Source organism: Rana temporaria, chromosome 5 (genome assembly GCF_905171775.1).
Source record: "Rana temporaria chromosome 5, aRanTem1.1, whole genome shotgun sequence".
In the NCBI taxonomy this organism is placed as follows: domain Eukaryota; kingdom Metazoa; phylum Chordata; class Amphibia; order Anura; family Ranidae; genus Rana; species Rana temporaria.
Window position 1 is genome coordinate 129404558 of NC_053493.1, and position 13714 is coordinate 129418271.

Here is a 13714-nt window from a genome sequence, read left to right on the forward strand (position 1 = left end):
CAGAGCAGGTACGTATAACATGTTTGTTATTTTCATAGGAAAAAAAAATAGACTTTACAATCACTTTAAAGCCAATTTTGCATTTGGTACCAAAAGTCCTGTGCCGAGCTGCCAACCCAGAAAAGTAATTTATTGCATGCAGTAGCACTATATATATATATATATATATATATATATATATATATATATATATATATATATATATATATATATTTTGTTTTTATACTCTTTATTAGTTTTCTTTGTCGTATAAAAAACAAGTTACATCCATTTCGGTTACTACGTTAATCCACTCTCTTACTGATGGGGGATTCTATGCTTGCCACCTTTGAGCAATTATTTTTCTTGCTTGAAAGAGGCACCTTAACACTGCTTTTACCTGACTGCTCCGCTAATTTCTTCCCCCAAACCCAAAATACACGTTCTGGGGTCCATCTCCAACTTTGTTTTATATGTCATATTTATAACATTAAGGATACCTTGCCAATACCTAAACAATTTCGGGCACCTCCATAGCATATGTATCAAGTCCTCCATATCCTGGCATCTGGGGCATCTCGCGTCTACTCTCCACCCAAAATTAAATAATCTTTTTGGTGTATATTACGTCCTATGTATCATCTTCAGAAATTAAAACTTGGTGCTGGCGCGACTGTCACCATGTGTCCTCTCTCCAATATCTTCCTCCATTGTCCATCTGTTATGGTCCCCAGGTCTTCCTCCCATTTCTCTCTACTTTTAAGCTGTTCTGGGCCCTCAGTAGGACTATATTAGCAGACATGTGTCTAGTCTGCTAAAGTTGTAACACTTTCCCAGCCTTGCATCTTGCTTCCATCTTTGCTGCCCTTTTCATGAGGTAAAAGGATTGTGTTTAATGTCTCTTCAGCCAGTAGATGAAGCAATTAGAACTCATGAGCTATTTAAGTGGCTGAATCATTTTTACTTTTATGTGACAGGTAGAATTTAAAGAGGCACCGACTCAGCATAAAAAGACATCAGATACTTGTTAAAGGGCTTAGGTGCCAGGGCTAATTTTTAATCATAGCCCAACATTACGTCCATTCCTAAAGTTTTATATGCACTTTGAAAATGATTGTTGCATTTTTAATCTATCTTCTTTAAGGACACTTAGGATAAATAATTCAGTTATGAAGTACACAGCCAAGTGAAATATTGACAAGTTATAAAAAAATATATAATTTCCCTTGTGGCAAGATTTGGCTGTAAGTTACAGGAACACAACTTGCTGGTGCTGGCAGAATGATGCTTCTGTATACACTTCATTAAACTATCAATTCAAACAGAAAGGTCAATCTGCAGATCTGGAAAAACCAACAAGTTCTTGCTGTTTTTAAAGGTTTCCAGAAATGTTACTGGGATTCCTTCAAAACCATCGGTGATATTATAATTCTAACAGGATTATGCCGATAGCATCTAAGAGACTTTACCTTCTTTTATTAATAATTGTAATCTCATTTACATATTCATAGACTCATAGATACATATTCATGATTCTTTGTATTCTGAGTATCACAGCATGATCAATAGAGACCTGTCTTCCAAATGGTTTTAGGTAACACAGACACTCTCTGGTTATATATTCCCTAGAAGATAGTGTCTTACAATTATGTAAAAAATATATGAGACATCATATTAGCTATTTCCAACAAATCCTAGTTACCTTCATGCACCGCTAAATCTGACAGAGGAAGCAGACAATCTGATTGCAATCTCTTAAGCAGGAAGACGAGGCGGCCCTGACGATTTGGTGGAGCATTTTGAGTCAATCTCCCCCAAAAATTGGTTAATTCTATTATTATAGAATTATAGATCCAAATTAAGTTTTTGTAAAGGGTCTTATATTATTGGTTTTATGTGAAGATGTAATGGGTAGCTGGGAGGAATAATGGAAAAATGATGTTTTGGGTTAGTCAGGTTTGTATTTGATTGAAGGTATTGAAATGATTTCATTCTAATCTGTCTTGGTTTAATCAGAGACCTTATACGATACTAAAGGATGAGATGGAAGAATATTTAGGGTCAAAAGCACGTCATCTACAAATAAATTCCTTGTTCAAAACCCAGAGATATGCTGAACCTGTCAGATGAAAAATTGCTAGATCACACTCCTAATGCAAATAGGGTTGGGGAGAGAGACAATCTTCATTTAATTCCTCCATGAATGAAAATGCTTAAAAGGAATGAACCTTGAGACGGATTAGCGATTGAGTAGATAAAGAATAAGGAATAAGGCAAGGAAGGAATTCTGGATATCATGTGTTTTTAAGAGTGGGAAATGCCCCATTTTCTTCCCCCCAATTTTTCTTTACCACCACTAGCCAATTTGCTATGTCTTTAAATCTTATAGAATATCTGTCATCATGAAAGGTGACCTCTCTTTCTGATCTCACTTTCAGCCATACTAACCTTGCTTCAGTACTATGAGTCACAGACCAAAAACATGTACTGTATGCACGCAAGGACTTTATGTTTCTACATACTGTATTTGCTGGCGTATAAGACTACCTTTTAGACTTGCCAAAAAGCAGGGGTCGTCTTATACACCGGGTCTGCTGCTCGGATGCCTGCTGGATGTGCGGTAATACTGCATGTAGCTTCGGCTACATACAGTATATACCGCTTAGCCAATCCCGGTGAGCGATGTATGCAAATAAATACAAAGCCTGCTTGGATTGTAGTAACAACCTCTGCCAATCCGAGTAGGCTACATACAGTAGCCTTTTCGGATTGGCTTTGAGAGTCAGAGAGGCGTGGGCTGATGATGTTACAGCCTCTGCCAATCCAAGCAGGCTTTGTATTCATTAGTAGAATACATAGCTCGCCGCGATTGGCTCTAGCTCCAAAAAGAAGGAAGAATAATATGGCTTTAGCTCCAGCAAGAATGAAGAAGAATATGGCTCTAGAAGGAAGAAATATGAAGCGTCAGATGCCTCGGAAGGGAGGCTGTCTTATACAGTGAGTATAGGCAAAAAATTGTAAACTGAAATCGACGGCAGCGCCACCTAGCGGCCAGCGTAAATATGCACCCTAAGATACGACGACGTAAGAGACTTACACCAGACGGATCTTAGCCTAATTTCGGCGTATCTTGCTTTCTGAATACAGAAAGAAGATACGCCGGCGCAGATTTGAATTTACGCGGCGTATCTATTTATTTATACGCCGGCGTAAATTCTTTCTGAATCTAGCCCATAGAGTCTACAAAATAGGGGATAGATTTATGTCATTTTATTATAATTTTTTTATTAGTATTGCCAGTGATCAGCGATTTATCAGGACTGCGACTTTGCGGCGTACAGATCGTACAATTTTGACACTATTTTGGGACCATTGACATTTATACAGCGATCAGAGCTAAAAGAAACACTGATTACTGTATACATGTGACTGATAGGGAAGGGGTTAAACACTAGGGGGCAATCAAGGGGTTAGGTGTGTTCCCTCAGCATGTTCTAACTGTAGGGGGATAAGCTACCACTGACATGACAGAGATCGATGTTCCCTATAACAGGGAACAGAAGATCTCTGTCATGTTACTAGAACAGGGAAATGTCTTGTTTACATGGGCAGTTCCCCGTTATACCTCTCCTCTGCGCGATCGCGGGCCGCCGGCAGACACGTTCCCAGTGGTGCTTTTGCAGACTGACGTACAGTTTGCTCAGGAGAGCAATTCTGCAGGCGTAACCGGCGTGAGTCGGTCGGTAAGGGGTTAAAGTGGTTCTGAAGGCAGAAGTATTTTTTTTTACCCTAATGCATTTCGTGTGCAGCTCCCCCCAGCCCCCCTTATACTTACATGAGCCCCATCTCTATCCAGCAATGTGTATGAGAGCAACAGCTCTTCTGGGCCTCTCTCTTCTCTCTGGCTTACACAGCAGCGGGTTTCATTGGCTCCCACTGCTGTCCAGCACAGCTAGTGAGCCAATGAGAAGAGAGCGGTGGCAGGGCCGAGCCACGCTCTGTGTGTGAATGGACAATGTCGATTTAAAGGTGTGCAGCTTGGGAACGAGACTGTTTGAGTGCCCCCATAGCAAGAGGCTTGCTATGAGGGCACCTGACAGGGGAGGAGCCAGGACCACCGGCAGGTGACCCAAAAAGAAGAGAATCAGGGTTCCTGTGCAAAAGCATTGCACAGAGAGGGTAAGTATACCATGTTTGTTATTTTTTTTCCTTAATTACAACCTTTAGAATCACTTTAACTGCTTTCAGAGATAGATGTAGTCACGCCTCAGTTATTTTGTTTTTACGTAAGTGTTTAGTCAGTTTGTTGGTCTTATTGTTTGATATTTTACAATAGATATGAATGTGAAGTTTTGAGAATCATTGCACTTGTGTAACATTGTCCACAGTTATAGTGGGATTTTCTACACTTCCAATGGTATTTGTTTTCACTTCAACACTTGGCGAGCCAATGATCTTCTAATCCTATCTAAAGGAAAAGTATGACCAAAGCTCTTTTGGCCATACTTCTTGTGAGCCACAGAATTTCACTTAGTTCTGCACTCCTGTGACTCAGATTCAGCCAGCAGTGGTCCAAAGTTTGCTGTCGGCTGACGTCACAGAGCCAGACTAGGCTCTGCAGGGATGCCAACAATAATGTGAGAAACCACCCAGATGCCTGACCAGGAGCTGCTCCCCCCCCCTCCCTCTGCGCTGGAGGGGCAGAGCACAGAGGGATGACTGACAGTTTCTCGGAGCGGACCCAAGAACTGAGCGATCTTTGATTGCTCAGTTCTCAGTGTAGAGCCGGCAGGGGGGGCAGCTGCAGCATGGGATCGGTGCTACAGCCGATGCAGCATAAAATCAACGCTACAGCCAATTCAGCATGGGATCGGTGCTCCAGCCATCTAGGTGAGTATACAGCATATGTTTATTTGTGTGGAATCCCCGCACTTCTCTTAAGGAACAATTTGTACAAATCTGTTCTTTGAAATATCTAAGTAAAGCTTTTTTCATTAAGATGTTGTTATTATAGTCAACCAAATGGAAAATGCCATTCGCAACATTATAAACAATTTAAATTGTTTTTGTGCTGTGACTGAAACAATGAACCTGTAGTTGTTTTAGCACATGGAAAAGAAATGACTGATTATTATCAATTAATTGTAAATGAGTATTTTTCGATATAAAACAGTTGCGGCAGACGCAGATTGTTACATCTTGTTCGGGAATGCACCATTAAACATTCACTTAGTGTAACTAGCTGGGTGTATTGTTGCTGTAAAAATAGCACAAACCGATGAATTTAGCATGCAAGTCATTCTGTGACCATGCTTGGGCTTGTGGTGATGTCACAGCTTGTTTAACCCATAAACTGCTGTCAAGACTCTTAACACTTTGCTGGAGACTGTTCATTTATCAGCCAGGCTCTAACTGATGGGTGGTGAGAGGGTAGTGTGTTTGATTCATTCTGCCTTTCACACAATCTCATTAGAGCTGTGAATTATTCTGCAATCTCTGTCTACTATCTCTTTCATGCTATGAGTGTCAGATTTATTTTATGGGCTTAGGAGAATATGCATTCTAAGGAAAGAAGGCCAGTGTCATTCAGTTTTCTGTGTGAAGCTCTTAAAACGATACTTGGGCTCTGTTTGACACAATTTAATCCCTATTGGTATGCACTGTGACCAAATATCTTATAGGCTTGGGCTTTCATACACATAGGAGGCCATTTATTGTAATCTCATTGGAGTCCAGGCGGCCCTAAGATCGTTATGTAAAAAAGGCACTATGACCTCATATTAGGTTGTAATTTCGGAGGCTCATGCTTCTGTGTCAAAACTATGAGATAACGTTATTAAAGTTTAACTGCAGCTTTAGATGTGATGAAAACACTGCTGCTGCTTTTTTCAACTGCCCCTGAACTCATTGAGCCAGATTCACATAGGTTAGCGGATCTTTAGAGCCGGCAGGGGGGGCAGCTGCAGCATGGGATCGGTGCTACAGCCGATGCAGCATAAATATTTCACTACCCCCGAAAAAACTGCAGTTTTTTAAAAAAGATTTACATTCATACATGTCCCCTGGGGCAGGACCCGGGTCCCCAAACACTTTTTAGGACAATAACTTGCATATTAACCTTTAAAATTAGCACTTTAGAATTCTCCCATAGACGGGTGTTCCGCGCCTTTTCAAATTTGCCGCGCACCCCCCTAAATTGTTCGCTGTTTGCCGAATGGGCGAATCACCAATGTTCGAGTCGATCTCATGTTCGACTCAAACTCGAAGCTCATCCCTACAATGTTGCCCTAACAATTACACAATTTAGTAGCTTCCTATGCAGGACACCATGGTAACTGAATAATACGGACAGCATTCATTTCAACTGAACTGAAGACATTGCTATGATGAGTGGTAAAATGTCTTTATTAGTAAACTGCACGCCTAAAAGCTTTTGACTTACTAGCACCAGAGCTAATATACATCCACAACTTCATGATTCCAAGTGCAAGGTTTCCAACCTGGACATTTAATGGCTTAAAGCGGTATTAAACACAAAACCAAAAATGTAATATATTGCAGATTACCAGTCATTACCAGTACAGCAGTAGCCTAATTAGTTTTCTTTTTTTAAGCTTTTTTGGCTCCCTTTTTCCCCTAGTGATATGGCCAGTAGCACACCTTCTGTATTATACCGACACCGCTCTGGTTGAATGAGCACAGGGGGCAGATTTGGAGAACAGCATTCTTTCCCTGGGGGGAGGAGAGTGTTAGACGTAATAACACATTTAAATTCAGTAACAAATTGAAGCCAAACTCTAGCTAATACTTTATAAGGCTTTAAGGCTCTAGCACACCCTAACAGATGAATGAAGTATGCTAAGACATTTTGTTTGTGTGAACACCATTGTACACCCACGCTACAGCAGTTACTGGCTGACCTCTCAACACAAATGAGTTATAAAAGTGCTGTAGTTCCCCTTTTACTAAGGTACCGTCTTATTTTAGTAGCAGCTAATATGGATAACTGCACTGCGAGATGAATCACAGGAACACAGTTTGTTGACGCGTTTTACACGATCAGTTCGTGCTTGTTCACAAGTAGTACTTGTACTTTTGACACGTAGGAGGAATAGCAGTTCATTTGGGACCCAGATGGGGAAATCCATATAAGAATATAGTCCACAAGGTAGAGAAGAAAACTTGAAGTTTTACTAAATAAAGCTCACATGAGAGCTCAAACTGCCTAAACATGTTTCTTGCTACAGCACTTAATCATAATCATTCAGGGACAATGTTGACTGTTGGAAAAAATGTTGCTTTGCTTGTCTTTTGTCATCTGTCATGTATCAATCATTATTCATTGTTTGTCACTCATCACTCATCATTTCTAAGCTCTCTCACTCTCTGCCCCAGTCTTGCCTGACTGGCACACACACAGGGAAACTTCCCCAGGTCAAAGTTGGATGAAGACTTGGCATCCTGTGGTCTTCAAGAGAGACCTGCTACAGATGGCAGTCTCTCCTCTTGTCTGTCCTTGCACTGTGCTGATCTACACACAGTCTCTCCTTGCTCTCTGCAGGCTTAAACACCTCCAACTGCCTCCTATGGTGGAATATTTCCAGGCCAGCCGACTGGGGTATACCCCCCCCCCCAGTAAGGGGTCCCTCAAGGGCCACCAACAGCCTCCCTCAGCACTGCTTCTCCATCCTCCACCTGAACTCCCTGCTGGCATGGCCCACATATACTGATGGGTTTTCTCATTCCCCACCTGGGGATTGGCTGAGGGCCCATAAATATTCATGGCAGCCCCTCTTAGCCCCCACCATCTAGTTCCAGAACATTCTCCAATATATTAGAAACGGGGAGGCACCAGAAAGCTGCCAAGATGAGTCATCCAGCCCTGGTAACCCTAACCCAGATTTAATGACTCAGGTCTAACCCAGAGCCAGCTATGTTTTTCCTACTCTCACTCAGTAGCACACACTAGAGGATGCTACACCATTACCCATTTCAGAATAAATTATGAAGGCATGGTACATATTGCTTACCACTAGGAAGACCACTCGGAGAAAACCCATGCAACCATTGCTTAAATACATATATAGAATGGAAGTGAGTGCAAACAATATTCAGGAGATCAGAAGCACTGAGATGCAACAAAGTATGCAAAATATGACAAGCAATTATTTTATTTAAGAATCATTGCTAAACTAAAAGTATGTCTACTGTAAAATTCCACACTGAAATGCGGATTATGCTAGGATAAATTAATGTTTGAAATGTTTTGTTTTTTTTCTTGTTTATTTCTTCAATAAATTGAGAACACCCATCTTCTCTTCTCAGTGAATTAAAGCAAAAGCTGGATGAAGAAGGCAACAAGTGTTCCATTTTGTCAAAGCAACAGAAGTTCAACGATCACTGCTGTATCCGATGCTGTTCTCCCTTTACTTTTCTCATCAATTCCAAACGTCAGTGTCTGGACTGCAAGTTCAACATCTGCAAAAACTGCAGCTCCTACCAAAAGAAAGAGAAGGCCTGGATGTGTAACGTCTGCCAGCAAACAAGGTTGGTTTCTTTAAATGTATTATTAAATGTGATCATGCGATTTTATTTGACCAAGGTACAAAAGTTATGTTTTATTAGACAGATACATTTTGACAGTAAAATTGCTTCTTATTTGTGAGGGAAAAAAATATCAAATTTGGCAACTTCTCTTCACTTTGTGCCATTCCATACAGAGCTTGGTAATTGGCTGATTAGGCACCCAACCCTATTACATTGGATTGGAAAGAGATTTGTCAGCCCCATGTCATGACTTAGAGCAGGGATATGCAATTAGCGGACCTCCAGCTGTTGCAAAACTACAAGTCCCATCATGCCTCTGCCTCTGGGTGTCATGCTTGTGGCTGTCAGAGTCTTGCTGTGCCTCATGGGACTTGTAGTTCTGCAACAGCTGGAGGTCAGCTAATTGCATATGCCTGAGCATGCACAGAGTCAACTCTCCACCTGGGAGGGAAAGTAACAAACTGCCAATGGGGGTTCTTATGGGCTCATGTTAAACAATACCAGATTGTTATACCTGGCATATGGGCAGAAATTTCCATAACTGGATAGCTAGAAGTGTGGTGGCCAACAGCTTTGTTGATACTGACTTGTATGCCTTGTGGTACAAGAAAGGACTCAAAAGAAATCTAACTGTCTCACAGTGTATAGCAATAATCCACTCCTACAGATGAATGCGGAAGTAAAAATTCTAAAACAAAGTGCACTTTCTAAACTGTATATAAAGGTGAAGACAGCAGATATACATGCACAACGTATGTAGGGAGATGTTCTTCATCCCTGTGTATCATCTGAGGGTGTTCACTTCACTTGGTATATGTGAGGGCTTACATCCACTTTAAGCATTCTCATGTTGAATTTTTTTGTTTGTATGGATATGAAACAAAAAGCCAAATCTGTCACATTCAATGCAAAACTCCAAAAATGTACTGGACACAAATATTGGCACCCGCAATTTAATATTTGGTAGCACACCTCTTAGAAAATATAACTGAAATCAATCGCTTCCTGTAACCATCAATGAGTCTCTTACACCTCGCTACTGGAATTTTTGACCACTCTTCTTTCACCAACTGCTCCAGGTCTCTCAGATTGGAATGATTCCTTTTCCCAACTGCTGTTTTGAGATCTCTCCACAGGTGCTCTATGGCAGTGGTCCCCGACCTTTTTGGCACAGAGGTCCGGCGTTGTGGAATAAAATCATACCAAATAAAAACATCTATAGAAAGTCTATAGAATAAGAGGTGCAGGATATCTTTAAACATTCAAGTGTCCGAAAGTCACAGGGCTTTTTTTCTCAGACAATAGGTGCAGGAACTCCCCCTTTCTGAGTCACCCCTCTTCCTTGTCCCTACCCACCTCCGAGCACCGTCCCTTGGTTCCATCCCATACCTACCTCCCAGTACTACGCCTTTTAGACAATACAGAACCAAGTATAATTTTGTGGTGCTAAGAAATTTGTATGAAATTTGGTAATGATATCAAGAAAATCAGTAAAATAGATCCCCTGCAGCCAGAAACAATAGATCCCCCTAACAACAATGGACCACCCACAAAAAAAATCCAACCCCAACAACAATAGACTCAGTACAACCAGCCTTAATACACTCTCCTGGAGCCATCAACAATAGACCCCTCCCCCAACAGTAGATCTCTTTCAGCTACATAAGACCTACCCCCAGCAACAATAGGTCCCCCACCAGCAACAATAGACCCCCCTGCAAAAATAGATCCCCTCCAGCTAGAATAGATCCCCCAGCAGTGAGCATCAATACCCTGCATCACACCACAGCACCCCTTGCCATTACATACAGTCAGTCCAGGAGGTGCCGGAACTGCGTTCCCCCGCGTTTCCACTGAAAAAAAGCCCTGCTGAAAGATATATATAGTTCCAACAGAGAAGTTATGTGCAAGCTGGTGCTGTAAAATCCAAACGTGCAGGTTAAAGGCTCCACAACACACCCTTTGTGCTTCACCACAAGCCCCCTTAGTGGAAATGACTCACCAGACATTTTGCTTTGCATTAAAGCTTGGCAAACTCAGCTTCTTTAATAATATACCTCCTGGTATACAGCTTGGCTCGCAGAGGACCTGCTTGTTCAGACCATGAAATCTCTCAAATGTCAAAAAGAAAAGTTCCCATGGTGCATTACTGTAAAATAATTTAAAATGTGATTATAATAAAAAAAGTGCTACTCACAAAAATCTTAAAAACATGGGCTTCACTTATCAACACAGGTTACAACAATCCTGCTGCTAGAATGCGCCCAGTGTGACACAGCCCCAGTTGTCTCACCCGTTTATGCAGCCTTCCAGACTTTGAGTCTCCACTGAGACAAATGTAAGACGTCATCAAATGTCACTGTGTAGCTTTGCCCTTTGATAAAGTCGGTTTGACAAAACGCCATGTGATGACATCATCAAGCACCAGCTTTCAAATACCTTCTCTGTCGGGACTCCATAGGGTTGATTTACTAAAGGGAAAAAGACTGTGCACTTTGCAAAATGAAGTTACACTCTGCAAGTTGTTACTTTTAGTAATTGTATATTTAAGATTTAATAACTCACATATGATATATGGTTAAAATAAGAGAGTTCTATTGTCCAGAGCGAAAGCTTTAACATAACACATTTATTTATTAGAGCTTATACAAAGTCTAATCTAACACACAGAACCTATCTATAGTCTCAAACAAAACCGTATATTCCTCTAAAACCTTAGATTACAAGCATGGGCAGTTGCTACAAGTAATTATCACATGCCTATACCATAGTTACCCTTTTAAGACTCATCCTTCAAGCCATCCTTCCATAAAAAGTGAGCTCCATTAATCTGTGCTGTGGAGTATATCTTTCTGAGCTGACGTCCCATTGGTTGGCCTAGCTAGGATCATGATTGGAGGCCTGACTACATAAGTCAGCCCCCTTTCATGCAAATTCTGGTTTCTATATCCGGTAGCAGATTAAAGTGACCTTTCCCAAGCTTAAACAGGATGTGGCTATCTTGATTGAACATCCCAGCATGGGGTCCATCACATAAGGTGGTTTAATTCACTGGCTCCAAAATGTCTGGTATCAAACAAAGGCTTGGCTATGTACTAAATGCCATGAATTAGCATACTAAATGAACAATAAACTTTGTACTCTGACTGAAATGTCTTCAGCCCCTACTCAGAGAAATATATTCATAATTAGAATATATATATATATTCATACACAGACACAGCCATATATATATATATATATATATATATATATATATATATATATATATATATATATATATATATATATATATACACACATATCTCTACTTAATTTAGATTACCCAAAAAAACATATGGCAACAGATGGCCCCTTGTGGCCAGTTGAGAATATGAGACTCGGCCACACCTACAATAATGGTTTTATGTGTAATCTTTCATTTGAAACTTTTTGGCCTTGCCCTCTGAAATGATATACACCTCTGTGAAAAAAAAAAAAAAAACTTTTAAACTTTCCGTCTCTACAGTTCATATTTTTGGGTCCCTTCGTGGTCGCCAAACTGTTACCAAGTAATTGTATATTTAAGATCTAATATCTCACATATACGATATATGGTTTAAAAAGTGTTCTGTGACCAAAGTGAAAGCTTTAACATAACACATATTTTATTAGAGAAAAAGATATTAGTCTATCTAACATACTGCATACATTTACAGTTTTAAAGTAAGGGAAATAAAAGTTAGTTTCAAATACAAGATAAGCACATCACACTAAATGTATTAAAGCGGAAGTAAACCCATCCATAAAACAGTTTCATTGCCGGCACGTGCCGGAAATGTAACACTCCCATTGGTTGTGCTCTCAACCAAACTGTCAAACCATCCAATGGCTGGTGTCATAACTGATCACATGTGCAGCATCATGGCAGTTGTAGATCAAACAGAGGCAAAGATGGCAGCTTCCTTGTCTGGAAACGATAGGAGGGTTTACTTCCACTTTAAGAAAACAAATTATGACAAAGTATATGATAAGTGCAGGGGAGAAGATAGATTCTGATAAGTTACCTTGCTACAGACATCCCTCTACTGACATCCCGGGCCCGGGAAGATCTCATCATCTCTCTCCTTCTATTGATGAGACCCCCCCTGAATTTATAATCCAGATGTCACTTGTGATTGGCTGAAATTGCCTTTTCCAAATATGGGCAACTTCCTTCTATCTTTAGCTATGCACAGGCTTGAAGTTTAAACTAATTACAACTAGCTTGTTAATTTCCTGTCTATTCATGGAAGGGTACAACCACTCAAGTCGGCGCCATCTCGTCTACTGATTCCAAATGTGAGTTTCTTCCTGGATTGCTTTGTATCTCAAAAGATGTAGCAGCCTGGTTTCCTCCTGCCACCTTCTCACAAAGCAATCATGCATATCAAACACGGAGAGTGCTAATTAGATATATTCAAGCCCTAACTGTCAGCCTATTTAAATTTTCAGAAATTCTCCCCCACGACATATCTACTCTTATCGTAACATATATATATATATATATATCTATGTACAATTATGGCGATTATACATAACGATTCACCCAAGGCAACAATTCAACTATAGCAGGTGCAGCTGCTATAGAGCTTAGTAAATGAGCAGAAACTCTGCTGACTTCCATCATACAATCTTGTGCAAACAAAAATGTTGTTTCTTTTTACTTTCCTTGCATGTGATTGGGTATTCTTTGCAAAGTGAAGCCTTACCTCATTTACTAAGCTCTGGAACAACTGCGCGTGAACAGTCTTTTTACCTTTAGTAAATCAACCCCAATATATGTTTACACAAGTATGACTGCATATAGTTATTCACTTGTATTGGTGACTCAGAAGCTAATAAAGATCTGTGTGCATGAGGCCTTACAGCCTGAAAAGAAAAGCCTGTCCTCTGCTAGCATGCTGCACACTCCCTGCTTATTTGGAACTTTAGCTCTGCAATCAACAAGGAATCATGAGCTTTGCTGATTGCAGAGCTATAGGTTTGACTTGGACCTCTGGAAAGGTATCACTGCTTCTATACTGGGGCAGATCCAGGGGGGGCAAATGGGAAATGAGTTGCGGGTGAGCGGCAGGCCAGCCAGCGGGTGAGTAAGCGGGCAGCACAGTGGGTGGGTGAGTAAGCGGGCAGGCAGCTCAGTGGACAGGCGGCTCGGTGGGTGAGCAGG

The 13714-nt window shown here is 40.8% G+C and overlaps 1 protein-coding gene across 1 annotated transcript in view; it reads left to right on the forward strand.

Annotated features, from left to right (window-relative positions):
- LOC120941120 (myosin VIIA and Rab interacting protein) overlaps positions 1–13714 on the forward strand; it is a 344153-nt gene that overhangs the window by 6729 nt on the left and 323710 nt on the right. Inside the window, exon 4 of the mRNA XM_040354396.1 lies at positions 8305–8526. Coding sequence (XP_040210330.1) covers positions 8305–8526 — 222 coding nt within the window. The remainder of the gene's footprint in view (positions 1–8304; positions 8527–13714) is intronic.